The 27,087-nt window shown below is 44.1% G+C and overlaps 1 protein-coding gene across 5 annotated transcripts in view; it reads right to left on the reverse strand.

Annotated features, from left to right (window-relative positions):
- Nucleotides 1-375: 375 nt before the first annotated feature.
- The window catches only part of JCAD (junctional cadherin 5 associated), a 60,096-nt gene continuing 33,384 nt past the window's right edge, over nt 376-27,087 (reverse strand). For 3 of the 5 annotated variants that reach the window (XM_071428730.1, XM_071428729.1, XM_071428731.1), the window contains exons 2-3: nt 16,668-17,029; nt 6,613-10,378 (exon numbers count right to left, since the gene is read on the reverse strand). In XM_071428730.1, coding sequence (XP_071284831.1) covers nt 6,628-10,378; nt 16,668-16,969 — 4,053 coding nt within the window. In that variant the 5' untranslated portion in view covers nt 16,970-17,029 and the 3' untranslated portion in view covers nt 6,613-6,627. Of the gene's footprint in view, nt 2,719-6,612; nt 10,379-16,667; nt 17,030-27,087 lie in introns of those variants that run through there. The other 2 variants (XM_071428732.1, XM_071428733.1) reach the window with 2 other exon arrangements.

Consider the following 27,087-nt stretch of genomic DNA (forward strand, 5'->3'; position numbering starts at 1 on the left):
ACCGTCCATTCCAATAGCTGACCCATGGTATTGACACTGTAGAAACACTGAGGCAGAACTGTTAAGAAAACTGTACCCTATGGATTTCTCAGTTGTCTGTATCATAGTACCAAATGAAACTACCAATGTTGTTAGAGGAATACACCATTTCTGCTCCTTCATCCACTGGTCAGTCACACACTACTGCAAAACAAAGCTTACCCACTTTTTAGGTTTTCTTTTTTTGGTTTTGATCAATAAAACTTCCTCTGCAATATTGTTAATACTGTTGCCTCTTGCCTCTTCTTCTTCTTCATTTTTTTTTTTAAGATCTTGGATGTTTGTGTGCTTTGGAAAAGTAATTACTTGACATAACTGATGACCGAAACAGACACATTGCAGAATCAATAAACCTATTAGTATCAGAAGAAAATAAAATGCACAGAAAACTTCTGTTCCATGTAGACATAAACAGAAGGCAATAGCAATGCTTACATGGGACAATTTACAGTTCTTCTGCAATCAAGGTTAAACTAAAACTTTCAATTAATTGCTATGCATCTCAGCTTCACTGGTTAGTAGGAAGATGAGAGTGGATGAATTTCTTTCAGAACTGGTTTTTTATGGGCAGGATTCAGGTGAGGAGGCACTGGGGGGAGAAACATGTTTTGTAGCTATCTACAGGTCCCTGGATGTCCTAGATGGTGATGAAGAGAGGTGAATATAGTAAGAGTGGTAGGAACAGTTTGTCAACAAGTATTGCTACACAGCATGTGCAAGAGTTAATAAAATAAATTATACACCACATTTTCTTTTCAAGCAAGCTTTAAATAGTCCATATGTAACAGAATCATGTGTTACAGACAAGAAACTCTTGCTGCCAAAACACAGGATGAGTGTTTTTCCCGATCATTCTTTCCAAATTACAGACTTAGGAAAAAATATTTCAAGAAATTACAAGATTTTAAAAAATAAAATTATGCTAAAACCCAAAAAAGGCCAAGAGAATAGACTGGTGAAGTACATGAACAAGTCATCAGAAAAATGTTAGTACACAGGTACTTACAAAAAACTTACAGGAATGGACATAAAGGCTTTTAAGACACAGATAATTAGCAGGCTAATTCAGGATCAAAGGGCAGAATGCATAGGCTTTATTATAAATTCTGTAATTCATGCATTTGTGTGTGCAGATAAAATATATTTAAAGCCATGTATTTAAATGCCATCAAAAAGACACTTGAACTTCTCCCCAGCAACACCTGCTGACTTCAGGGAAGAAGAACCCAGTTTTACTTACTTTTGTGCACTGGCCTAATCCAAACTCATAATCTGTAAAAGGGAACGAAGTATAAGAAAGCAAGCAGGCATTTTATCTGAGCCACTCAGCAACACTGGGACAAAGATCCAAACCCACTTTTTGGTAATCAGCGTCCCTGGAATGGAATGGCAGCAGCACCAGCCTGGAGAGTTCTCAGTGTGTTTCAGAAAGTGGCTCCAAGAAGAACAATCCAAGGGTTGAGTGGGAAAAATTAGAAATTAACCCTGTGGTAAATAGATAGATGGATAGATGGACAGATGGATAGATAGATAGATAGATAGATAGATAGATAGATAGATGGATAGATAGATGGATAGATAGATGGATAGATAGATGGCTTTTTTTTCAGAGCAAAATAAGGTAGCACTACCAAGTAAGTGGCAATATGGTGTGTGCATTAAGATATATAAGTGAAATCTGCTTGGGGCACCTTCACTCAAAGGAATAAGTCTTCTTAAAATATAATTATAATAATAATTATAATAATAATAATACTTCTTTATACTTGCCACTTGTTAGCAATTGTTTACATCGTAGAAAAATAGATAGTATTCTGTAACAAGAAATATAGTTACTTTGTTAAAATGGGCTATTTTAAACCAGCTACTATTCTTTCATATAAAGAATTTCTAAACAGCAAAACAAAAACAGGTAATACTGAGTGCAAAACAGCCAGTGGTATACTTTGCATTGGTTTGAAACATAGTTGCCAGCTACTATAATTACATGTTCTGTACACTGTACTACAAAAGTCTTCCATCTTTTAGAAGCTTTTGGGTTTTGTTTTTCTTCTTTAGAGGTGGCAAGTAAGTATTTAATCCAAGTAAATTCAAACTCTGGAAGTCAGAGAGAATTTCACAATCAGTCTTTGCTACCACTCTTTCACATTCCTTCCCCCACGCAGTGCAGCAGCACTTTCTACTTATGGCCAAAAATCCCTTAAGTTAAACAAAGTTTAGAATGTAGATATTTAGAAGTGTAGCTTATAGATTCACATTCTTTTAAAAATAATTTCACAAATTTCCCACGTTTACATTTACACCAATGTAACACCTCACTTGATGCATTTCATTATCCTTGCTAAAGACTGAAATAAAGTTCAGATGAAAACTCTTTGCCAATGGTAGGTATTGTCTTAAACACTACAAAGCCAGATGGTTCCAATGTAGAAGTCATTTTCCTGTGGTCTCCGCAACAGTTTCAGACATGAATAGCTAATTCCTAGTGGCAGTGGTAAAGGCATTATCAGTACACCATGAACATCACAAATGGAGACAATTTCCAAATGTTAAAGAACAAAAACCAAACAAAAAGCACCCAGAAAAAAATCAGTGAAACATTCTTAGTAGAGCAGAAATCTCTCTATTCTCCTCTTCATTAATCTCACACCTTTTCAACTTTGGTGGGGTCATATGTATCTGGAAAAAAACCAAGAAAACACCATTAATAATGTATTGTGAAATCTATTCAATATTTCTAGCTGTGAAAATGACACATCTTTTCCCTAGTTTTTATTTTAAAAAAGAGAAGCTGATAAAGCTTGCCGCATTAAAGATACATATCACATTCCTGACCCAAATTCTGTGTTTTTGCCACTATAATTCAGGAACAGCTCTGACCAAATGCATGAAGATAGAATTTGGGAAGGCCTTGGATAGGTAGGAACAAGCATACTGAATGCTAAGTGATTACTTCCAGTTTTCAGGTGCTTTGACAGGAAGAAAAAGACATAAGATTTGCTCCCCCTTGTACTGAACACTAAGGACCAGCAAATGCTTTAAGCATCCTAGCAGGGTGTGTAAGGCTGGCTGAAGGAGTGATTATGCCATGCAGTCATCAGGGTCTTTTCATTTGATTGCAAATCCTTCATTTCAGATTAATTCAACAGAAAACAGGAAAGCACAGCTGCATTGCTTCACTATGGTTAGTCTGTCTTGCTTCAGTCTGCAAAACTGCATCTCATGTTTCAGCCTTATTCACTAGAGCACTGGAATGGCTTGCTACCACTCTTCTTCACCTCTAGCCTCCCTCCTGCCAGTTCACAGGACATACCATAGGCTGGTTTTCCTTTTCCCAAATCCCTGAGGACACTCTTCTATCAGGTTTCTTAATTGGGTTTATCCCACTGCTGGCCATATAGTAAGCAGACATGAGCCTTTTCCTTCACCCTTGTCACTCTGGCAGAGGATTGCAACGAAAAGGCTTTGCCCTGTGAGCTCTGCCTGCCCAGTGCCATCATGCAGACGCCTGGCTTGCCCTTGATGTGCATGGTCATGGCATGTAGGAGCCAGGGCTACCTAGGGAGGAGTCTGCAGGCACAGAGGGCCCAGACAAACCAGCACTGCAGCCGCGCTGCCACGTGCTGCTTCTGCTCTTACACAACCTGGGAATCTGTGCTAACCTTAAACGTCCCTCCCGTAGGCTGTACTCCCACTGCACTCACATTTAAACAGCTGAGCATGAAAATAATTCCACACACAAATATCACACTTTGGAGTAAAACATTCATCCTCAGGACTTTCGTGTTGATGTGAGTGAATGTCTTCATTCAAACATAAAAAGCATAAAAATCCTCCAGGGAAATTTTTGCTCCTATGTGCAAGTGTCCATCTGCTACATCCACACTCACGTCAAGGGGGAACTGGCTAAGTCTCTAAGGAGAGACTCCACTGAAAACTTCTGGATTTGGCCCCAGTGGGTGGACTTGTATTGCAGAATCTTTTATCACTTCTCTTGCCCACCCTCCTGGAGCTGCTAGTCCAGCCAAGAAAGGAGTCTGTGCCAGCAACACCTATTATTTCTGCTAAGCCTTTTCTGGTATTTCCAAACAGACACCACATGAATGCAAAAAATCAACAGAAATAAAGCTTTTGTGGGATAATGAGGTCTAGGATAATGCAGCATCTTTTTAAGCTTAATGCATTGATGGTGTATGAAGATGCCTCTAAAGCAGTAACATTTTTTTTGGTCGTAAATATTTTGCCATCTAAACTGTTAGAAATTCTGTTAAAAATTCTGAAGTGTTCTGTGACAGGTTGACCTAAGGATAAAAATGGATTTGCATTTCAGAAACCTGATTTTCCTAAGGCCAGACACATTCATATTAACAGAATTCCCCACAAAATTTCAGGTGCTCACTGTTTCAGGGAGTGGCAAGACAGGGGTGGGGAGGAAGGGAGAAAACCAGGCCACAAGACATGGAGCCTCTGCATGGCTCAGTATATTCCCTGAAAGCTTACCCATGCCCTCAGCACCTAAACCAAGGACACAAAAGTGCCAGACTGACAGGCCAGGTCACCCTTTTGAGGGGGACAGACACTGGAGTTCTAGCACTGATACAGAAATGCTTATTCAACATTTGGTTAAGCTCATTTGAAATGCTCTCTACAGAAACAAAGCCAGATTAGCAGACTCATGTCTTCAAACAGCAAAGGAGAAAAGACATCCAATGCATTTGGGAACACTTAGAGATGTTCTCCTAATGGCAGTATTTGCATAGTAAGATGAGCTTGCACTCAGTTTTGGCAGGGCTCTTACTCTGAGATGACTGTTCGTCTGCCAAGCTACATTATACATGTGAAAGCCTGTTTCTGCTAAGGGCTGCAGCCTCTGTGACAGGCCCAGTCTGCAATTATAAGTCTAACATCATCCTACCTTGCTCCAAATAGAGTGGCCTTTTAGAATGGAATATTTGCTCTTTGAAAGCAACAAAAACAATCAGGATTTCAGGATTAATTCTCATTTGGGCTTTCAATGGTACCAATGAGCTGTTGTGAAAATTGGAATGAGATTTAAAAGAGGAAGACACAACATCAGGCCCTCTTACAAACATGAATCTACAGTCATCCTGTAAGGTGAAGCTTTTGGGGCCAGCAACAAATCAGGGTCTCTTTGGATGGGAAGAGGCCAGAAGCCACCTGCCCACCCCACGTGTGTCACCCTGGACATGCACAGCAGGAAGGGACATTCATGCCATTCAAACACGAGAAGGGCTGTTATGGCTGTGAGGGAGCTGCTGCAGTGGGAACACACTGCAGAATAGAAGCCTGGCATTGTCAGCAAGAGGGATAAATTTAGATCTAATTTACTGCAGAATAACTCTCCAATAAAATGCATACAATCTGTTTTGATACATCCCTGAAGTCATGTCACCACAACAGTTATTTTCTTCACTCCAGCAGAAACCCCAAGGGAGGAAAGCATATGAAATGCATGTGGCGCAGACTAGACCTGATGGGTACAAGAAAGCTGAATCAGTCTGTTTGAAAAATCTGGTCTGGAGAAATACAGTTCAGAGCAGAGAGAGACAAAGATGTGGGATACAGAAAAAGACATGGAGAAAAAGGCTTCAAGGCTGCAGGAGTCAATACTTAGAACTCACACAAGCATTTCTTTTCAGTTGGAATTGCATATATCCAGTTTAAAGTATACCTCATTTAATTTCAGTCCCTCTGTACTGGAAAACTGTGAATAGATTTTTATCAATAAGGTTAAATGAATAACCTGTGCAGATTTCAAGGCAAAGTGTCAACTGTAACAGAAAGGATGGAAAAAGGAAGGAGGAGATTAATATTAATTTAACAGCTTTCACACTCTATGTTTGCTCACTCCAATTTATTTAATGGACTAGGCAGGTGGCCTGGGAGATTTATCCCTTTACATAGGTCTATAGCAACAACTGATTTTCAGTTGTTAAAAAAAATGCTAAATGAAAACTGTTTCAGAGAGGGAACTGCTCATGTTACTTTGGGGATGCATATGGACTACACAAGTTTATATGTTTTAGAGAGAGATCAGAAACACCAAAAAATAGTAAAAAAAAAAAAGGTGTTCACTGAAAAAGTCAACTTTCCATTTGTCCTGGGGTTAATAGTTATTCTCAACATCTGATCTGGAAAATATTCATGAGAGAGAGAATTTCCAGGCCCCTATATGCAGCCATTTCCCAGAGGCTTCATAGAAGAACATCAAATTTTTATTTTTAGCTTCTTCTGAACTATGATATAGTATGTGTCTACTTAAGTATTAGAGAAGGAAAAAAACTGGCATGCAAGGAACAGCTATGATTAAATGACCACATGTTCCCAAACACTGGCATTAGAGTGACTGTCTTTGAACTCCACTGTTTTAGCCTGGCCATTCCCTCAAACAATTAGACAGAGACAAGACCTCAGGGAGCACTCCAGTCTCTGTGAATGAATTTCTGTATCACAAGTGAGTTTTACAGTAACAATTCCTAAAATGGGACCAGAGAACACTCATCTTTTCCACAAGGAGAGCAAAGTGGGTGGCTCCCAGATGAGGATAGTACCACCTACAGCCTGTTACTATTTGAGCAGCATTACGTGGGCATAAGCAAACCGATCATGCCCGTTACATAAGAAACGAGTACCCATCTGGATCTCCCATAACAGGGTCTTACCTAAAGAAAAATCTCTGTCGATTTTCTTCTTGTCCCTTCCACCTAAACATCCATTTTCAGTGAGAGAGATAACACGCTTGGAAACAGCCCCTGAGCTTGCCAGTTTGCTTCCTCTCTCCTCTGGTACCTTCAACAGCTTCTCCTCATCCACCTCCTCTCCCGAGTCTGCGCTCTTAATGCTCAGGCGTCTCATGCGTGACACAGAGTCAACTTCTTTCATCCGCACCAAGCGATCCATGGCAGTCCGGCTGGGTGGAGATGTGAGCTTGCCTTGGAGCGTCTCTATCACTTTTGAGGTGCTCCTCACTCTCTTTTCTGAATGCTGATAAGCAGCTGACTTGCAAACCAAGTTTTGGTCCTCACCTTGGCTGGGACTCACAGGCTGTTCAAGGACTTGCTCAGTTACCAGTGGTTTAGCGCTGGCTTCTTGGAGAGTGGCCTGGCTTTCAACAGGGTATAAAGATCGCCCTCCTGCTCTGACAAAGAGAGCGCTCTCTGTCCAGCCACACTTTCGTCTGCCTTCATAAGAATCTTCTTTTTTTCCTTCTTTGTTACTTACTGTGTTCCCTACAGTTGATGACTCAAAGTCCTGAGCACCGTTTGAAGGGCTAGTGCCTGGGTGGGGCCCAGCATGGTCATCTGGAAGGAGAGACTCCACTGCTATATCTATACCTAAAATTCTTGCAGCTCTTGCCTGCAATGACTCATTCACAGGGATTTCCACTGCATTTGCATCTGAAGAGTGATCAGAATTGTTAGCACCAGGTTCTGGGGCCACATCAAGTCCTACTGACCTCAAATCTGGCTCAGAGCACCTTTGGTTCCTCTTTGTTAGTGACAAGCCTACTCCTGACCCTCTCTCTAATACCCTATCATTTGTGGGAGTTGCACCTCTGCTTAGTTTAACAAAGTCTAGGTAATTTTGGTCTTCACTCATCTCCTGCAAGATAGGGTTATTGAAAGGATTACTGTGACATGAACTACTTGAGCTACTGGACAAAACTCTTTTGATAGGGCTGTCATGAACTGGCTGTTTGCTTGTTCTGCTCTTGGCTTCCCCCATCCCCATTTCTGTTATCAGTCTTCCATCTGCTGGCCTGACTCCTTCACTGCTCCCTCCTGGCTTTGAGAAACCTTGAGAGCCACCACATCTTAGCTCGCCACCATGCTCTGTCCCCATGCTCCAACTTTCAGACTTACTTTTAACCCTTCCTGACCTAATTACAGGCACCTCTGGCACAACCGTTTCTGATTTCCCACCATGTTTTGGCTCCTGGCTTGATTTCTCTTTTCTGGACTCCCTCCTGTGCATAAAGGCACCTGCCTGCAGAGGAGCTGCAGCACTTTCCAAATCTTCTTCACTGCTTGTGCTCTCCTCCTGCTCTTGCAGCTCCTTGTTAAAACTTTCTAGCTCACTTATTACATCCCAGGGACGGCGACTTACAGGTTTCAACAGGAACTGCCCAAATGGTTCTGTACTGTTGCAGGGAGCACCTGGTTCTCCCTTAACTATATCTCCCTTGGAAAGAAGGCCATTTTCCCTCTCTTGGACAGGCACAGGCTGGCTCTGGTGGGCTTTTGGGGAGGGAGACTTAAGGACTGAGATGGCAGTCCTAGAAAATGCACTGTTGCTAGACTGGCTAAGGTGTGTCTGGCCCTTCATACTGTAACTGTTCTGTCTGCAGCCTCTCTCATCAGAAGGTGACCCTGTCTGTTTTGGCCCCATTGGGGATGTTGTACATCCTGGGAGTTTTGGAGATAGCTGTTTGCTACTATCAGGCTTCCCAGGCTTTGTACCATGGAAAAATTCTGGGCTCTCGGGTTCTTCAGAGAAACTTGTCTGTGTCTGCTGGTCTTTGTACTGATCACCTGGCCAGGAGCCAGAATATTTGAGCTCTCTGTGTTTTGTAGGCTGAATAAATCTGAGGTCATTCATTTGTTTGAACTCTTCTGGTCTCCACAGCTCTTGTTTTTGTAACTCATTTTTATTGGTCATGCTTCCTGTAAGCGCTTGTAACTCCAAGTCTGTTGAAGACATACTTAAGAGACTTTGTTCTTGCAAAGCCCCATTGTTATCAAACCTATTCTTATCAGGGCTCTGAGTTATGTTGTTGTTCCTATCTGTATCTGGCAGATTGGATTCTGATTTAACTGGGATGGAGACCAAACAAAATATAGTTTCATTCATTTTTTTCTTTGAACTCTTTTTGCTCTGCATCCCAACTCCAGGTTCAAACTTTTTCACTTTTGTAACAGTCTCACAGGTGTTGTCCATATGTGAATTTCTTACAGAAAGTTTGCCTTTTGTGTACTCTGTGCTGGCTTCGTTACGGGAGCTGTGATTAGTTGCTCTACAATTGTCTCTTTGGTCCGGCAAGGCACAGTTTTCCTGATCTCGGATGGATGGTGCCAACCATCTGTTGCTATGGGTGGAGCTGTCAGAAGTTCTTTCTCCCTTCGCAGAACTGGACAAGTTTGATGCATCCACAAAGGCACTGTTGTACTGTACTTCAAGATTTCTCTCTTGCAAAGCACCAGAACTGGGACTACATGCATTTTCAGTGTGGTTAGAGTTGCCCTGCAGACCTTCCAGTGGTGCAATTTTAATGTGTCGTATCCGAGGATCATCAAAGGGAATGTACTGAACAGAACGCAGGTGGTCAGCAGGGCGCCTTGCATGGCTTTGCTTCTCATGAGGAAAATGGTTGTCTTTGCAAGGGTCACCCCCCACTTCAAAAGTATTCATTGCTGGTCGTTGGCAGGGGACAACCCGCTCTGCAGGACCCTGCGGATCACTGCTGGCGCACGTGTTGGTTTTAGGCACTTCACTGGGGGAATGGGGGGTCACGTGTTGGTGAGGTGGGGATTTGTAAGAAGGAGGAGGTACATACACTGGGGGCTCCAAACCAGAATCTGGAATGCCAGCATCTTGCCTTGGCTCATTGACTTTGGCTAAGTAGGTGACAGGTTCCTCTTTCTGGTAGTGGTCCTGGAAACCCACGGTTTCTGCAGGTGCCCTAGTCTGCCGCTGCAGTTCATAGGATGGAGGCTTGAGAGGTCTCCCATACTTGGGCTTCACCAGGGGAAGGAAATTGCCTCCTGTTCCATGGTGCTTGGCTGGTTCCACACTCAGTCTGTTTGGGGAATAGGAGGGGGTTTTAGTGACACTGAGCGAGTTGTTACTGTTGGTCAGGGAGGGCATTTCCACGCACCTCATGCTCTCAGGTGAAAGGACCCTTGGCAAGGACTGTGATTTCCCCCTGCTCTGGGTGCTGAGCACGTTGTCTCCCAGCGTCAGCGAATATAGCTCTTGAAGCAGCTTCTCCCTGTCACCCTCAGACATTTGCCTCCCTACCTTTTTTGGCTGGTTCCAGCTCTCTACTTCCAGACTTTGCCATTTGCAGTTGCTGGACACTTCACAGCTTTTCTGCAAGCCGCTTCTTCTGCCATACCCTGCAGCTGTGCCCACCTTCAGCTGATTCTCCTTGGAGTGCCGGGGTGCCCCTGGGGATGCAGCCAGGCCTTTCATCTCCACACTGGCCTTCTGGGAATAGCCCAGTAGCACACTGAAGTCCTGTCCTCGTCTTCTCCAATAGGCCAGATCTTTATCAGTCTTGGGCTGGGAAGACCGTGCTAAATGAGGCCTGTCATAAGCCCTGGAAAAAAAAGCAGTGTCAGAGGCAGTGTGCACAGGTGCCTGTTCTTTCTACCATGGGTAAGGCCATTAGGAGGTCAAATGATGAGTTATGCCAATGGGGTTTTGTGTAATCTATTTGCAACCAGATGACAATTTTAATGAGAGGATTTAAAAGTCAGTCAATTAACATGGGTAAAGGAAGGGAAAGAAGCTCTTCTGACAGGTTGTTAGCTATGCAAAGATGTTAGAGAGACAAATGCAGAGTTACCTGCTGTGCAAACATGCACAGCCCTCCTTGATGGACATTAGAAAATTCCCTGCCCACAGCAGGGGGCTTGGAACTAGATGATCTTGAAGGCCCCTTCCAACCCAGACCAGCCTCTGATTCTAAGATACTATTCTAAAACCAGAAGTGACTGTCTTAAATTACTTCTGTATCCTGCTAAATTAAAATCTATAGATGTCAAGGAGACTACTGTGGTATTCAAGTTTAATAGGATTCCAAGAAGCAGAGGTAGGGAGAACAGGTAGGTGTCTATATCATAAGATTTCATAAGATACAGTCTGTAAGAAACATGATTTGCATCCTGGTAAAAGTGCTGAAATTAAACATGTCAGTTCCTGAATTGATTCTTGTTCATCTTTCTGAGGAACAAATTTCTTCAGGGTGCTTTGGATTAAATGACACATGTCACAACAATGGTGATGTATCAACACAGTTCTGAATAAGACGGAACCAATATTTTAAATGTAAAATACCTCAAAAGAAGTTTAAAATTCTTAAATAAAATAATCCATCGGTGAAATATGAAAGACATTAGACATTGCAGATTAGATATTCAGAACACAGATTTACATGAACAAAATAGGTTCATTGTCTATTCTGAACAGAGTGTAAACTGTTTTATATATTTCTGCAGAACAAAATTGGTACCCTTCTATATAAATAATTAATTTTCTACTTGAATAGCATTCTGCTATTCTTGTACCTAAGGTGTCCAACAATATAACTGCCTTTACACTATGTGGCTGCCACCAGCATAAGACTGGAAAGAAAAATCAAAATTGACAGAAATAGGACAAGTATGTAGATAGAACCCAAGAATTTCTTCCTCCTCCCTGCACCCCAAGGTATATAAACAGCATCATCTGGCTGTTTTTTACTAAAAACATGATCTATGTAAATGATCTATTTAAATAGGACCTTGTGAAGACATAATACAAATCAAAATTCAGAATGAAAATTAAGCCATGCAGATCCACAGCAATTTTCTTTTATGTATATTACTTTCATCCTATAAGTCTAAAAGTTTAAAAACCAGACTGGGATAAGGAGCATCTTGTTCACATTAATTCAATTGGATTGAGATTGAGCTTCTGAACAAAATGTTCTGCCTCTGAAGCATGAAACACAGTTTGATTGCTGAACCCCAAGAAGGAACAGGCATCTCCATTAATCAATGAAATATAACAGGACACCTCCTATATCAGAAGCTGACTGTGGTAACAACAAAAACTTCCATGTGGAAACATACAGCTGAACAAATGTTGTTTTCTACCTTTTCATCTCATCCCCATACTGCTGTGGCACCATCTGTATCTGTGTTTACAAAATGAGGTGAGAAACAGGGTCCAGGAAGAGTGAGGAGAAAATGAACAGGTTCTCTTTCTGATTGATTTTATCCATCATTGTAAAAGGGTCTACAGAAATTTCAGGAAGTACAGTCGTAGATTCCAAGATCAGAAGAGACCATTAGAATTATTTAGTTTGACATCTTGCTCAGCACAGGCCATCAGACTTCTTTGACATGATTCCTGCTTAAGTGGTAGCATCTCTTAGAAAAGCACCTAAAAATTCTGATTTTTAAATATCCTGTGATGTTGCAAAGCTTAAGTCACCATTAAAAAAAAACCCCATAAAGTAACCCAAAATCCTTTTCAACAGAAAGAGAGAAAGCCCCTCCATTTATTAAAAGCTGTTTAAAATATTAAACTTATTTTTAAAGGTTAATAACTAGGCTTCAGTAATGAACTTTAGAACATGATACAATCCACTGTGTAACCTGTACATCATTGCAACAAGACTGTAAAAAAGACATTTAAAAGGAGGCATTTAGAGCATTTTAAAACCTGATCCTTTCTAAGATCTACTCATAGGACAGACAGTATCTGTCTGTCTAAATCCTGGCTAAGGCACTAGAAGTGCTTATATAGCCAGCCTCTATCAGGGACCCCATAAACTTGTGAAGATGACACTGCACTGTGTGGAGAGGATGCTCCAAGGACCCTCCAGTGCAGCTCCATCCTGAAGTCTCCTCTGCTGCCAGTGATGGAGAGCAGCTCCTGCACCCCTGCATGCAGGCATGGTAGGCAGGCACAGCCCAACCACCCTGCCTGTGGCCACAGCTGCAGCACAGAGTGCCTCCCTCCTGGACACGTGGCACTTCTGGCTCTTGCAGTCCATCAAGTGCTGGAAGGGGAAACTTCCAAGAGCCACTCCAAGTTTAAAATGCTTCACTGCAGCCTCACCAAAGGTGAGGTGGTGCATATCACAGAGAGAAGACTTCAGAGCCCCTTTGTGCAGCAGCTCATCTCTGACTCTGCCACTACACAATTCTGTGTCTCTCCAGGATGTGCCAATGCTGATGCACAAAGAAATGCACACCCAGACACAGCAGCTTCCACGTGCCTGCTAGCTGGGAGGAGGATGGAGCTGAGGATGGAGCAGTCCCATGGCACCAACTGTGGAGATTTAAGTTCCAGGGACAGAGTGGTCCCAAGGGATCAAGGAGATGGGTTTTAACATTATGAACTCTCTTCTAACAGGCCTGCTTCTAATACGTATCACATTTGCTCTCATAAAATGCTTTGAATTGATTCTATATAAAGTCAGTTTAATTAAAATGGTTCAAAACCCCCAAAACTATTTCTAGCTTTCTGTGAATTTGAAGTCTTCACAAGAAATGAGGCCATAAGTCTAAGCTGCACTGGCTGTATGACCATATTTCACTGAGCTGTCTTGCTCAGAGCCATGGGTTGAAGCTGCCCTTTTCCCCTAGGGTGACACTGGACCAGCAGGACCTCACATGATGCAATAATGGGGCCAAAAGTGAAGCAGCATGGTGCAAGCATCAAGTCCAAATCCTGCAGAATGAGGCCACTGCAGGACTATGTAGGGAATGTCTGTCCCCGTTGCTGGCTGCCAGCATGCAAGTGGAAGGTGTTGGGCACTCAGCAGCTCATCCTGCATGAGCTGTAGGCACTGGCACAGACTTTGTGCCCCACAAAGGGCACTGTTAAGAAAGCCAGCAAAGTGGAAAAATTTTCAGAGGGCTGTTCTGGACACTTGCTGCTTCTGTTCTATTTTGAGATCCTATCCTCATATACACTCTTCTGAGACCCAGCATTGGAAAACACCAATATACTTTTCTAATTGTTCCAGCAGGTGATCTCATTAATGATATCTATTTATCACTAAATTTGCTAGCTACTAACACTTCCTCCCACACAAAGAACTAAGCAAAGTGCTTCTTCTCTCTACTTAGAACAGAATCAGAAGGGAGTTCTCCTGTGAAGAGAACTCTCATCTATACCCATAGGATCAGCTTTCCCTTTTTTTTTTGACTTGTCTCCTCTTCCAAACCTTTACTGTGTGGCCTCCAAATGCTCAGTTAAGGACAGCCAGGAGAGCCCTCCCACCATCTGCTCCCTCACACTGTGCCTGAAGAACAATAGGATGGAGCCAAACATCCCTTCCCCATTCCACCAGGGCATCACTCTCCCCTCACAACCAGCAGGAGCAGTGCCTATGAAGCCTCTACCTTGCTCAACAAGGTTTGATTAGCAGAACAACCTTAATAAGCAGAGACAACAGCATCATCCCCTGCCATCACAAAACACCACAAGCCCTGCAAACCTGCCTGCAAAGGCAGCCACGAGGCTGGCAGCATCACCCACTTCCGTGGTGTATGGGAGAGGATTAGTTCTACCTCAGTGGTGTAAACAGGAGTTTGGTGTAGATAATTCCCTGGACAAGGAGCCTAAGCCATGCTCAGAGTTTCCATGGAACTGTCACCATCCCTGAAGGACACACACAGCCTGCTCAGGGCCTCTCCTGCCCTGTGCTAACAGGGAAAGCAGCACCAAGAAATGGTGGCAGGAAGCCTGTGATGCCCAGAGAGTAACTCCCTGGGTGGTCATCTTCCCTTTGGGCCCAGATTGTCCCCAGGTCTCTGCAGTGTGCAGCACTTTCCCAACCTGGGAACCAGAAGCTGATTTCCCAGAGCAGTCCAGAAACCAAGAGCGATATCAAAACATCTGCTGGAGCTCACCATGGCCTGCCTGTCACCGGCCTGAGCACGCCCAGCTGGGCCCCACAGGTATCTTCTCTCCAGCTTTGGAGCAGCTCACATGCACATGGCAGCCTTGTGACTTGGGAGGGGACCTGGAGGGGCTCAGGAGCTGACACAAGGCACTGCAGCGCTGAGGCTTCCCTGGATCCAGCCTGGAGAGCTCCCTCCTCCCTTCCCAGTCCAGCCGCGGCTGTGTCATGCTCCACACCAGAGGGACTCCACACTCCCAGGCATGGCAAGGAAGGGATGATACAAAGGTTTTTCCAGCTGCTAGTGCCTTGTGAGAGCTCCCAGTAGGTTCACTGGGAATCAGAGCTTGATGTAACAGTAATAGCAAGAAAATATTTCTATTTTTATGAAAGGGTGACAAAGCCATTTCCAGTGTTGTGTTCCAAATGTTATGTGGAAAAGCCACTTTTGAAAACCAGGATTAATATTTAACTATACTGTAGATTTTCAGGTCTCGCCCCTTGCATTTAGGAAGAGATGTTTAAACTGTTAGAGAGCATTATTTGATATTTAGCCAAGGCCAGCAATTACAGGTATCTCTGCCATATCCAAGATGTGGGGCACATGTGCACTCAGAGGAATGGGAAGCAGGGAGGCAGAAGCTCTCCCAAACCCCTGTGTACCCACTCAGGCTCTGACAAACAGGCTGCAGGAGCAGCAGTGCTGTGGTAGCTTCCAGCATCACACAGTGAGATCTTCTTCACAACAGTATTTCTCCACACTAAACTGAGCATCAGCTTCAGCACCACTGCACTCCCTCGTCCCCTGCTTCAAAACCTTCTTCTCTTTCATTCTTTTTCAATATCTTTCCTCACTTTTTTTGTTGTCCAGTTCACTTCATCCAAAACACACCAGAAAGGACTCTCCCAATTACCCTTACATCTGTGTTCTGTCCTTCCTTCTCTAGAATGGATGGTTCCACCTGGAGACCTTCACCAGGACTTGCTGTCCTATGACTGCTTTAGAGGGCTCACATCTCTTCCTGCCCATTATCCTAACTGGCAACCAGCAGCCATTCCTGCTCCAGGCAAACAGACTTGCAAGGGGAAAAGATGTGAAGGGAAAGAGCAGACGAGCCCAGGAGTAAGGGGACACATGGTTTTGCCACATGTTACTGAAGGTCTTTGTAAGAGGACAAGCTCCCAAGGTGACAGTGTTTGCCCTGCTTTCAGTTTCAAGCCCACTCAGCAGGAGGAAGGGGCTTTTCCTTGTAAACCATCGTCATACTTGGGCTGGCTTCCAGTCCTGCTCGAGCCCCTTTCCTTTGTCCATCTGCAGCCCTCAAATAGCTGCAGAACAATGGCTGAGTGTGGCTGTGTACACTCAGCTCTTCCTGCCCAGCCAGCCCCAGCCCGGTGTGCACGTACTCGGTGCTGAGCAAGCCATGGCTGCATGAGCACGTTTTCTGGAGTGACAGCAACAGCTTCCACTGGCTTGGAGTTGTTTGTAAAAGAAGTGCATAGGCACCTTCTCATGTTTACTCCACAAGAGCAGCCTTAGGAGAACAAGCAAGTCTTCAACGAATGTAAGATCACCCACCAAGAGCTGCATGTGGCTGAATCCACAGTAAAACTTGGATGTGTAAGAGGCAGAAAAAGTTGGGTGCAGTTTTAAAACTGAAGAAAAGGATGACTTTTTTCCTTTTCTTTCCCCCTGTGCCAGAACTACGCTTTCCTAAGTCCATCAGAAAGGCCTTTCTCATTAGCAAAACATATTTTCCCACACTCAGCCACTTCACATTATCCCAGTATTCCCAAAGGCCTTTCTCTAGCAGAAGGTGAATGGATGTGCCACTGGATGTGGCCATCCAGTGAATGGAAATGGTTACTGGGATGGGAGCAGGAAAGGATCACAGGAAGATGGTGTTAAGGGTTAGAGTCATGATTAGTTATCTGTCAAGACCAAAAGAAAGAGAAAGCAAAGCCATGGCATGATGCTGAAACTTACCCCCCTTCTGAAGTATGAAAAGTGGACAAACCCTGAAGGTCATGGTGGTAACCAGGACCTGCTTGCCTCCCTTGGCTCCCATGGCTGCTTTCAGTGCTGCTTGAGCTGGTTTTCACCAGAGGTTTCTTGCTGTAGGCCCCAGCTCTGGATTCTGCTTCAATCCCATTCAGTGCTGGTCTCTGAGCAGATCTGCTCCCCGTGGTTTCATGCCGGTATCCATCGTATCTGTTCTCGTATGAAACAGGGGGATTTTTCGACACTTTGTATCCATGAGAAATCAGAAGGTCTTCCACACTGAACATGTTGTGCTGGATTCACTCACAGCTGTGCCATCAGAAAGCTCTTTCCAGCTGGACCCATCACTACAAAACACAACCAAAAACAATCAGAAGGCCACTTTAGACAAGAAAAGGTACCTTTGATCAGGAAGGTACCTGGTTGGCTCAAGAAGCTATGAATCTCATCTCCTCTACTCAGTTTTTCAGCCTCTTAATAAAATAGAAGAAGCAAAGTGCATGCAGATGCTGATGAATCATGTGCTGTCCTTCCCTAGACAATACACCTCCCTGCACTCAGCCAAGCAGCAGATGCTGTGCTGCTGCTGCTGACTCAATCCCTTTCACTCAAGAATTCACTGGTGATTGCAGCTTTCAGGTTTCACTAATGCGACCTCAAAATAAAAACTTTGCACTGGAAGTAAGCCTACAACTTGAGCAGGCATTTCCTTAGACAACTATTTTTCTCCAGTCATGGAGAGGTGTGCTCTGTATTATGTTTTAAGTTGCTGCAGGAGGAGGGGGTGGATTACAGAGCAATAAGCCTCTCCCCATAGTTCTGCATATTCCAATTAAAAAAAAATGTTCACATGAACAAGGATGAAATATGCACAAGAACAAAAACGAATTATGCAATCACATGAGAAACCCAGGTAATATCATGCAATACCCCAGCTAAACAGTCCTTTTTACAGATTACTTTTCTCCCTAGATTGGTCTGCTGCAATCCTCAGCTAGAATAACACAAAACCTAAGATTTCAAGTATGCTGTTTTTACAGCACACTTCCATTGTGCAACATGACTATAAACAACACGTGATGCCCATGTGTATTATGTCTCAAGGATCTGCAAGACACAGGATGGTCAAGATTTTTCTTCCCCAGTGACAGCCCTCAATTCTGTACTGACTAGAGCACAGATCCAGCAAACTGAATTAGCTGTCTGAAAACCGTCTCTATTGTCTATACCACTCTCACAGCTTGTAATGGCAATTATAGAATACCCATTCTTCCAGAGTTTTAAAAAGTGTGGAAGGTAATGTTCTGTTCTGAAGGTTGTACAAAACAATGGACCTATCTTGATACATTCCTCCCTGTTTGAACTGTGTTAACAAAAGAAAGACATTTTAAAAGGTGGATAAAAAGGTAAAACACACAAAACACACAGAAATAGATTTATGTAAAATATAACCACAAGATTCTTTTCCCTGCATGAAGAGTTCATTTAACACATCTAGTGACTACTGTGTGTCCTTAGTAGCAGCAGGTCCACCTGAGGATCATGAGCAGCTCCCTAAAGGAGACTGTCTCTGCAAAGATCATAACAAAAGTACATTTTATACACTGTCTCTAATGCTCTTCCTGGGCATGAAGAAAGGGAGAAGGTCTGTTCCTATTGTTCACAAGGATTTACCTGAAATGGAGCAACTACTGAGATGGCTGTTCCATGTTTATTAGTACTAAATCTCTCAGGCTACACATACACAGAAGTGGATGTGTTGGCACTCTATATAAACCAGTTTCTGTGCTGCAGCACTCCATGTGTTATGGCCACTCTTTGCCTATCCAGTGCCCAATCCATTTTCTGTCCCACCTTGACTCCTGGATGCTGTGCCAGCTGTGGAGCCAGTCTGGCCAGCTGCTCTGGGCCAGCCTGGTGTGCAGCTCCAGGCACCCAGGAACCTTCCAGCTACTGCTGCACTGCCACAGTGACCACAGCACTCGCCCAAGGAGAGCTCACAGTGTAGAAAAACAGGCACAATTGTAATACAGAGCCACAATTTAACCTGGAACACTGCAAAAGTGGCTTTCCACCCTGAGAGCCTCCTGAACACCTAAACCGGTTTGTCCCTAGAGCTTAATGAATCTCCTCCCTTTTCACACAAGCAACATTACGCACCCTTTCAAAACAGAGAAATAAAGCTCTGTGCTGAAGATATTAGCCCCTGCTAGAACAGAACTCCAAATTCCCATTAAGAGCTTGGAGTAGATGAGCCAGCAGTAAGTACAAGCAGGCAGAAAGCAGGGAGGAGTGGGACCCTTCCCTCATGGAAGGAAGGGAAGGCTTTGTGGGTTATTTTTGAATGCTGACCTAAAAAGCTGATTTTCCATCCACCCCCTGCCCGGACTGTGCAAGGAGCCAGGTACAAGCAGAGCAGAGGGAACAGCTGGCTGCTAGAGCTATTCAGCTTCTAACAGGAGAAAGATCCAATGTGACTTCCATAAACAGCAGAAAGCCCATCGAAACGCTCACAGGTGCAAGGAAGAAATGTGCTTTTCCTGCTGTTAGAGGGCTGCTTTGGAGAAGAGTTTAACCCCCTCTCTGCCACCCACTGCAGCCATCAGAGAGGCAAAGCTGTGTGGGCGAGAAACCTCCAGCCCATGGGGTTTACTCTGATCCTTCTTTTGGCACCAGTGGTGAGGAGCAACAAGTGGAAGTGTGCCATGAGGAACTGGTATGACTGTCTCTTCCTGCTCTGCAAACTCACCATGTGTGGAAGGGGAAACCCCATGGTGTTATGTGTGTCATGGAGGCCCATCTGGGAGAAGGATGCTATCACTATGCCCATCACAACACCACAATGGGAACAGCCAAGGGGGAAAATCCTGCTCCGCGCTCACGGCACAAGCTCCAAGGAGCCAGTAGCAGTGGTGGCAGGTGGCCACTAGTTGGGACACTGTCAGGACACAGCCTCAAAGGGCAGTGCAGAAGTCATGGGGAAGTAGCATCTCCTGCAGGGACCTGCTCAGGGACAGGGAAGCCAGAAGTCCTGCCTGATCAAAGCTTGCAGGACATCAACCATGTCAGCACCCATCATCTGCAAGGAGGCTGGCCAGCTTTCTGAATCTGACTAGAGTTCTAGGACACTCACCCCACCCTCCCTTAGATAAATAAACCTAAAAAATAAAATCAAAGTAATTGGATTGGCAGGAGTAACAAAACCATTGCTGCAGCATTCCATGTAAATAATCTGTCAGTCTGGACCGCAGAGTAAAGGCTGTGCAGAGCTTCTAATTTGAGGGAAGATCAACAACGCTGCAAAGCAGTTTGTTTTTCCAGCCCTCATTTGTTTTGTTTCCCAATGACATCACTGCTTTCTGATAGGGTTTGCTTCCTGAGGATGCCTGCTATCTTGCCAGTGTTTCCGACTTGTCCCCGGCAGCCGGTACAACTCTGCAGCGCATTGGAAACAGGGGCCAAGCTTTTCTCTGGAAACTTCTCAGCAGCACTCTCAGATGCAAAGAAACAAGTGTGAACGGCGGAAATCAGCATCAGCCCCCATGTAGACAGACACAATGGAGACCCACAGCCTGGGCAAGAGGAACACAATGGGATCAGCAGATGGAAATGTCATCAGAGCACCTCACCTTGGGGTGCTCATTCCAGGAGCACGGATCTCACCTCCGGCCTGAGAAAAGCCCAACGCTCCTGAAAAACAACCTGAAGAAATTTGGTGCTAGTTTCCCCTGAGCTGCTTCTGGAACTCATTCTCAGTGGGGGAAACACATTGTTTTCTATTTATGATCTGCCTTTGTCTGCAGTTGTTTTCAGTGGCAGGGGGTCCCAAGCCTTGTTATTTCGGGGGGTACCATCACCATCTGTATGATGACCAGTACCAGTGATGGTGAATGCCAACACTGCAGCAGTGGCAGAAGCAGGTGTTAGCTCTGTGCTCTGAAATGACTTGCATGGCATTGAATGCCCCCTCCATGGTGCTCTGAGCAGCCCCTTCGCAGGCTCCTTCCTTTAGCCCAAGTTCCACAGACTGCCCTGGCACAGCAGCCTCATATTGGGTGGGAGACCAGAAGTGACAGAGGATTTGGTCCTGGCTGCCCTCTGTAACATCTCTCCTGCCCTCCACTACTTGAAATGTAGGGGAAGGTGGTAACCCTTTAACTGGCTGAATACAACCCCTGAAATCCTTCTTGAGCATGATTTGCCCTCCCACCTCCGCAGAACTATTTATAACAATAATATAAATGATTTTGTACAACTTTGAAGAAAAAAAAACATTGAAGGAACATGATTCATACTGCAAAATGAAGCACACAACATCAAGAATTGCCAAAATCAAGGACACACAATTTGTGTGTCTCTAATTACATGACTTGAGGCTACTGAATTCTGCAGGACTCTGGCCTCGTTTGGTGTGCAGGCTAGGTGATGGCAGTTCTTCCTGGGCTGTCTCTACAGCAGCTATTCAAACACTGCTTTGAAGATATAGTTACTAACAGGCATCTGAATTACAAAGAGTATTATCTAGATGGGTCACACATTAAACTAGCTTATCTTCACTCACGTCTGGGTGACATTATTCCCATTTCATGTCAGACATGTGCCAGACAGAATATTTATGCAGACAGACTAAAGTGAAACAATCCTCTCCACTCTAGGCACCCAGTCTGAAGTGCTTACAACCTGATTTTTTGAAGGACTCAGCTTTAAAAGTGAATTAGGTACATTCAAAGCAACTGCTGCAAGAACCTAGTGCCTCTGCACATGAACCTAAGTATGGCAAATAGCTGTCCACACAACGAAGACACAGGATAAGCCAAAAAACCTGGTTGCAGTAATTTGTGTACTGTGCTTTCCTCTACCCCTCTGTCCATCTAATTCAACTCCAACACTTTTGTCCAGGAAGCCCCATATCCCCCCACCCCTGTTAACTCTTCACCACCATGTAACCCAGTGCCTTCATTTCCCCCTTCCCACACTCACCAATCCTTCTTGCTGCCCTCCCCCTCTCCTCCAGGATCCCTTCTCTACCCTCCTGTCTCCTGGTCCCACCAGCTGAGCTACTCTTCCCACACAGCCCACCACTGTGGCAGTCAGCCCATCCATCTTCCTGCACCCCTCATGGCTTCTGCTGGCCAGTCCTCAGTTCGCATCCATCACCCCAACTTCTTCCTTCCCCCTCTGATGAACTCCTACTGTCCTGTCTACACTTCCAGCAGAAGAACCTCTGTGCCTGCTCCCAGATTTGAGACCCCATCTCACCTATACTGGAAGAAGCAGGAGCTGTCATCCCAGGGATGATCCCACTCCAGCAGCACAGCCCTACAGAGGCACACTCTGCTGGCACATCCCTTGGAGCAGTGAGGGCACGAGCACAGGGCTGGGTCACCAGGGGGCTGCTCAGCACCAGAGGCTGGGCTCTGCTGATGGATGGGGGGAAAAGCCTTCAGAAAATGGAGAACTCAAAGCAGAGATGAGTCTGCCAAGAACATGCAGAGATGTCTCCAAGCCTTGTCACCACAGATCCTGTTCTTGAACATGATGGCACTGCAGCTCTTAATCAAAAAGCTGAAAGATTTATTTTCTTTCCCCTTTCTAATGTGGGCAAAACAACATTCCTTCTCTCCTCCCCTCTAGTTTTTCTTGGAAATGGTTGAATTGGTTTAGCTGACAATATTAAAATAAACCTAGCCTGAGAGAGACACACACAACCTGAAAGTCTCAGATCAAGTGATAAAAGCCTGACAGACTAGAGCAATGGAAAACAGGTTCTTATGGTTGTTTCAATACTAGATGGTGCTACTTGCTCTGTCTAAATATAACCCTGAGCTATATCCCAGGAGAATATCTAAGGCTTTGGACATTTTAATTGCTCCTGTTTTCTCACTCTGGCTTTGCATGTGTGCATATAAAACAGCCTATCAAAAGCACATTAAACAAGGTTTTTACCTTTCTAATTTCATCTTTTGCAGGACAATAAAGTCAGATGGGACTGTAATCAGCAGGTTGCAGTGGTGCTGTGCATGCAGCCACCCCAGAATGCCGTGCCCCTGCCCTCTGCCACGGAAACAACCAGCACCGCATCCACTGACTTGCAGACACACGCTCCGTCGGGAAAGATTAAATGAATGTGTTTGAAGAGCCTTCAACAATAATGTTTATATGATCAAATGTTTGCTATTTAATGCAAAGATACTCTAGAATGCAGGAGAAAGATTGGAGAACGTTAATGTAAGTTGGATGTATCCAACTTGGTGGGGCTTAATTAAGCATAGGCCAGGAGTAAGGAAGGAATAGAGAAATAGCCAGGGCTGCCTCCTAGCCACGAGTAAATACCTCCTAGAAATTCTCAAAGGATGAGTGAAGGGCAAACACACTATGTAACTTCAAACAAAAGAGAGAAGGAGACAGATCTGGGGTATCATAGACCAAACAGCCTTGCTTTGATAGCAAATCAAATTATTATTCAATTCCCTTATAAATACTTATAACAAATGTTGATTATTGTGCAGCAGGAGGGAGCAAGTGTGCGATCCAAGAAGAATTTCCAACTCCCTGCTTGCCACCTTGCACTGCAGCTGCATCCACTCCCACGTAATAAAGCCATGAGAAAACAGAAAATACAGACTTGTCAAGAACAAATTAAGCCTAATCTATTTCATTTTCTTCTTTGACTGAGCTGGGAGCATAGTGTCTAGGGAGGGAAAAACAGCACAAGTCACACGTTGGAATGAGGAAAGCTTTGATGAATGCATGTGATAGTCTTATATGCAAACCAGGTGAATACAATTGAGGTATAATTCACTGTGGGCAGGCATACAGGGCAGGCTTCAAATATGTACTCATGGAACAGTAGCAAGTCCAATGGTAACCTGAAAAGACACATAAGGGCTGTGCCTGGGGTCTTGTTCTACTCAGTATTTCCATTAATGACTTGTAAATTAGGAGGAAGATTACAATTACAAATCTCTAGGGAATGCTGTGAGCATTTTCAGGGATTAAAATTAGAATAAAATCTTAATAAATCAAAGACCCAGTCTGAAATGAATGATTGAGATTCAATACAGGCAGGTGTAAAAAAACACGTTGAAGAAGAAGGATGTCATGCAAAACAAAAAGGAGCAGTACAGCAAAAGAGTCTCTGGGGCTATAGTCACAAAGAGGGATGACATGATTTGACTCAATGATCTTAGAGACCTTTTCCAAGTTTAACAATTCTATGGTTTCATGATAAGAGCAGTGCAAGGCTTGGTAGACACAGGTGAAAAAGCTTGGAGATATATCAAGAGGAGCATCACACATCAGGCTCTTTACTCCTCTCAGCCCTATATCCAGTTTGTGTCCTACCTCAAGCAAGATGCTCACAGGAATGATAAAAAATTTAGCCAAGTGTGACCCCTAGAGAGGGGGGAACAAGAAATGGGCTTGTTGGGTTGGAAGAAAAGTGTGGAGGAATGAGGGTGAGAGAATGAGAGACGATAACAAGTTTTAAATATGTCAGGCTGCTAAAAGGCTGCAATAATCTTGTCCTACTCCCTGCAGAAGTGGATTACCAAAGGGACTGATTTAGGAAGCAGCAAGGGTGATTTAGATTAGGTATTGAAAGGAACTGTCTAGCCATAATGATAGTTATTGACTGTTTATGCTGGCAGGCTGTGAATCAATACAGGTCTTCAAGAACAGACTGAATGAACATCTATCAGAAGTGGTGCAGATGAAGTAATCCTGTCCCAGAAACAAGGGGTTTAAGATGGAAACTAAACTTTGTAATATTCTTCCTCTACCTTTCCCTCAAAAAATGTCTTGTTGACATGCCCCACACATTTCCAAGAAAATCAAAACTCTTTCCCACAAATCTCTCAGTGCTACAAATAGCCACCTCACCTCAAATACAATGTGACTTTCCCCTCTATCCCCAGCCCCCTGCTACAACTCTCCCTGCACCCTCCTTTCCTGACATCTCTGCACTGCAGAGAAGAGTGAGGGGGTTGATAAGGGGGTGCAGGTCTGGCACAGGGGTAGAAAAAGAAACTTTGCTTCTCCTCAGGGATGGGAGGGACAGGGAGGCTGGGACACAAAACACACACCACGGGGTGAAGGCTCCTGAGCAGAGAGAGGCAGCAGATGAGAGGAGGCACCAGAATGGGGTCCTGACCAAAGGACTCCGATCACATCATGGATACACCAGGCAAAGCTTCAAGAAAGTTCCTATTGCAGCCAGGGCTGTACTGAAGGCTTCAAAGCTGCTAGTGCTACATGCATAATCATCTCTGCAAACTACATGGGAGGAAGACGTGCCAAAGTCTCTGCTGGAAGATAAGCCAACTTTATGTTGGTTCTGCATGTCTTCTCAGGCCAGTCCCTCTCATCCACCTCAAAGAAATTAAAAAGAAATATGTGAATTTTTGTGTTCAACTCTCATTACCTGCGGGCAGGAGAGTTCACATTTTTTCTCTAACACAGAGATTCACAGACAGTGAAAATTACAGCTCACATCCTCTTTGCATTCTTTGAGCAAAAAGACCTCACTGAAATCCTGGAGGAACCGTGCCAGAGAACAAATTAATGATACAATGTGTCTCCAATAAAATTAGGAAGTGGGAAGGATGAGAGGAACAAGTCTTAAAGAGTTTATTTAACTCTCAGAAGGTAGTTATTCCTGTCTTGCATCTCACCGGTGCAGATGCATCTGCAAACCCACCATGGCATGTGAGAGAGTGCACAGCATTTCCTGGGGCAGATCTCCACGAGTGACAGCTGCTCTTCAGGTACTGCTGTTTGTTAGGAGCTTTCAGACTCTGCTTTCTCACATTCACCAAGGAAAAATGGTAGAGAGACAGAGATTATTTTTTTAAGTAATGTGGGTGTTTGAGTACTGGGGTCACACAATTCAGAAAAACATGTCTGACTATGCACGGATGGGAGTTGGTATCCGAAATAAGTTTGATTTTTAAATTTGCCATGGACCAGTCCAGGCCTGACTGAGCACTGATAGGCTGAGGCTCTTGAGCATCCAAATAGATGTAAATGTCTAACAGAGAGAGAGGATATCCAAGCGTGCACAGATACCACTGTTTGTATTAGCTGCTTTTCAAAATGTCAACAGCTGGCTTTCACTGATGATAGGCCAGCACATCAGTCCACTGAAATTGGCCCAGATTTTTTTCAGAGAAGGAGCAATTGTTAAAGAGCACTCACTGATACTCTGTGCTCCAGATATAACCAGTCCTTACACCAATTGGCAGCATATGGTGTATTTCCTCAAATGACAGCTTTTGTCTGTCACAACAGGAGAGCAAAATAGTACACTTATTACACAAAGAGTAATTAGTCAACTCTTTGCCTCCCAAAAAGGAACTGCAGAAGAGGATGCTTTTTAGGACACAGATAAATGTTTCCATGCTGTTTACAGTTTTGTATGGAGCAGTTCACACTGGTAGAACAAAGCACAGGGAATCACATTTGTTGCTCACATCTTAAGATATTATGGGCTGATCATCCTACCTAAAATACCTATGGGCAAAGTCCTAATAAGCTACTCCCACATTAGAACTTCATGAATAAGCATTATTTTTTGTATTTTTTTTAATAGAAAAGCTCTCCATCTGTACAAGACAGAATAAAAAAGGATCTCAATAATAACTGTATTAAATCTGTCAAAGCAAAAATTTTTAATAAGGGATCTATCACATGGCTGAACTCCTCTGAGGTGACAGTGACATGACTTATAGAGCCTGGGCTCTGTGATCAAAAGGATTACACACATTAGCATCCTACTAATCACAGCAGGACAGGCCAGCCCATCAGGCCAGGACTCACAGAGGAGGGATCCCTAAACAAACACTTTCTCCTGCTCACAAACGTGGCTGGGAGCAGAAGTGTTCCAAGGTTGGTGTGGTCTTCTCTTCTTTCAAAGAGATAAGGATTGTGTCTTCTGGAGTAAATAAATTCTCAGCAGAGTCTTACACATCTGTTTGTTTACTCATTTTCAGACACTACCACCCTCTCCTGTGTGTAATCCCCTTTATATTACCCCTGTACTATAATCAAATGCCCTCTCTTCCGGACTGACCCTCTGCTTCTTCCTGTATTACAGATGCCTTTGATCTTTCTTTCTTGGATCTGTGTGTCCTGACTGGTAGTCTCAGCAGGATTTCCCCCTGACCCCTCGCTCTACCAGCAAACAAATGCCAAAGTAGCATTTTCATGCACTAGCACAGAAGAAAACTAGACAGATGCTTGAGAAGGCTACACATGATCAATGTTGTGCTGCTGAAGAGCTGTGTGTGCTGGGCAGGACTGCCCAGCAGCAAGGTAAGCCCAGGCTGGTGAAGGGTGACCCAGTTCCAGAGCACAGATAAGCCCCCTGGACCAACAAGGTGAGCAGCCATCATCACAAGTGGGAAGA

Source organism: Agelaius tricolor, unplaced genomic scaffold (genome assembly GCF_023055355.1).
Source record: "Agelaius tricolor isolate 1412-34295 unplaced genomic scaffold, bAgeTri1.0.p SCAF_6, whole genome shotgun sequence".
Classification (NCBI taxonomy): domain Eukaryota; kingdom Metazoa; phylum Chordata; class Aves; order Passeriformes; family Icteridae; genus Agelaius; species Agelaius tricolor.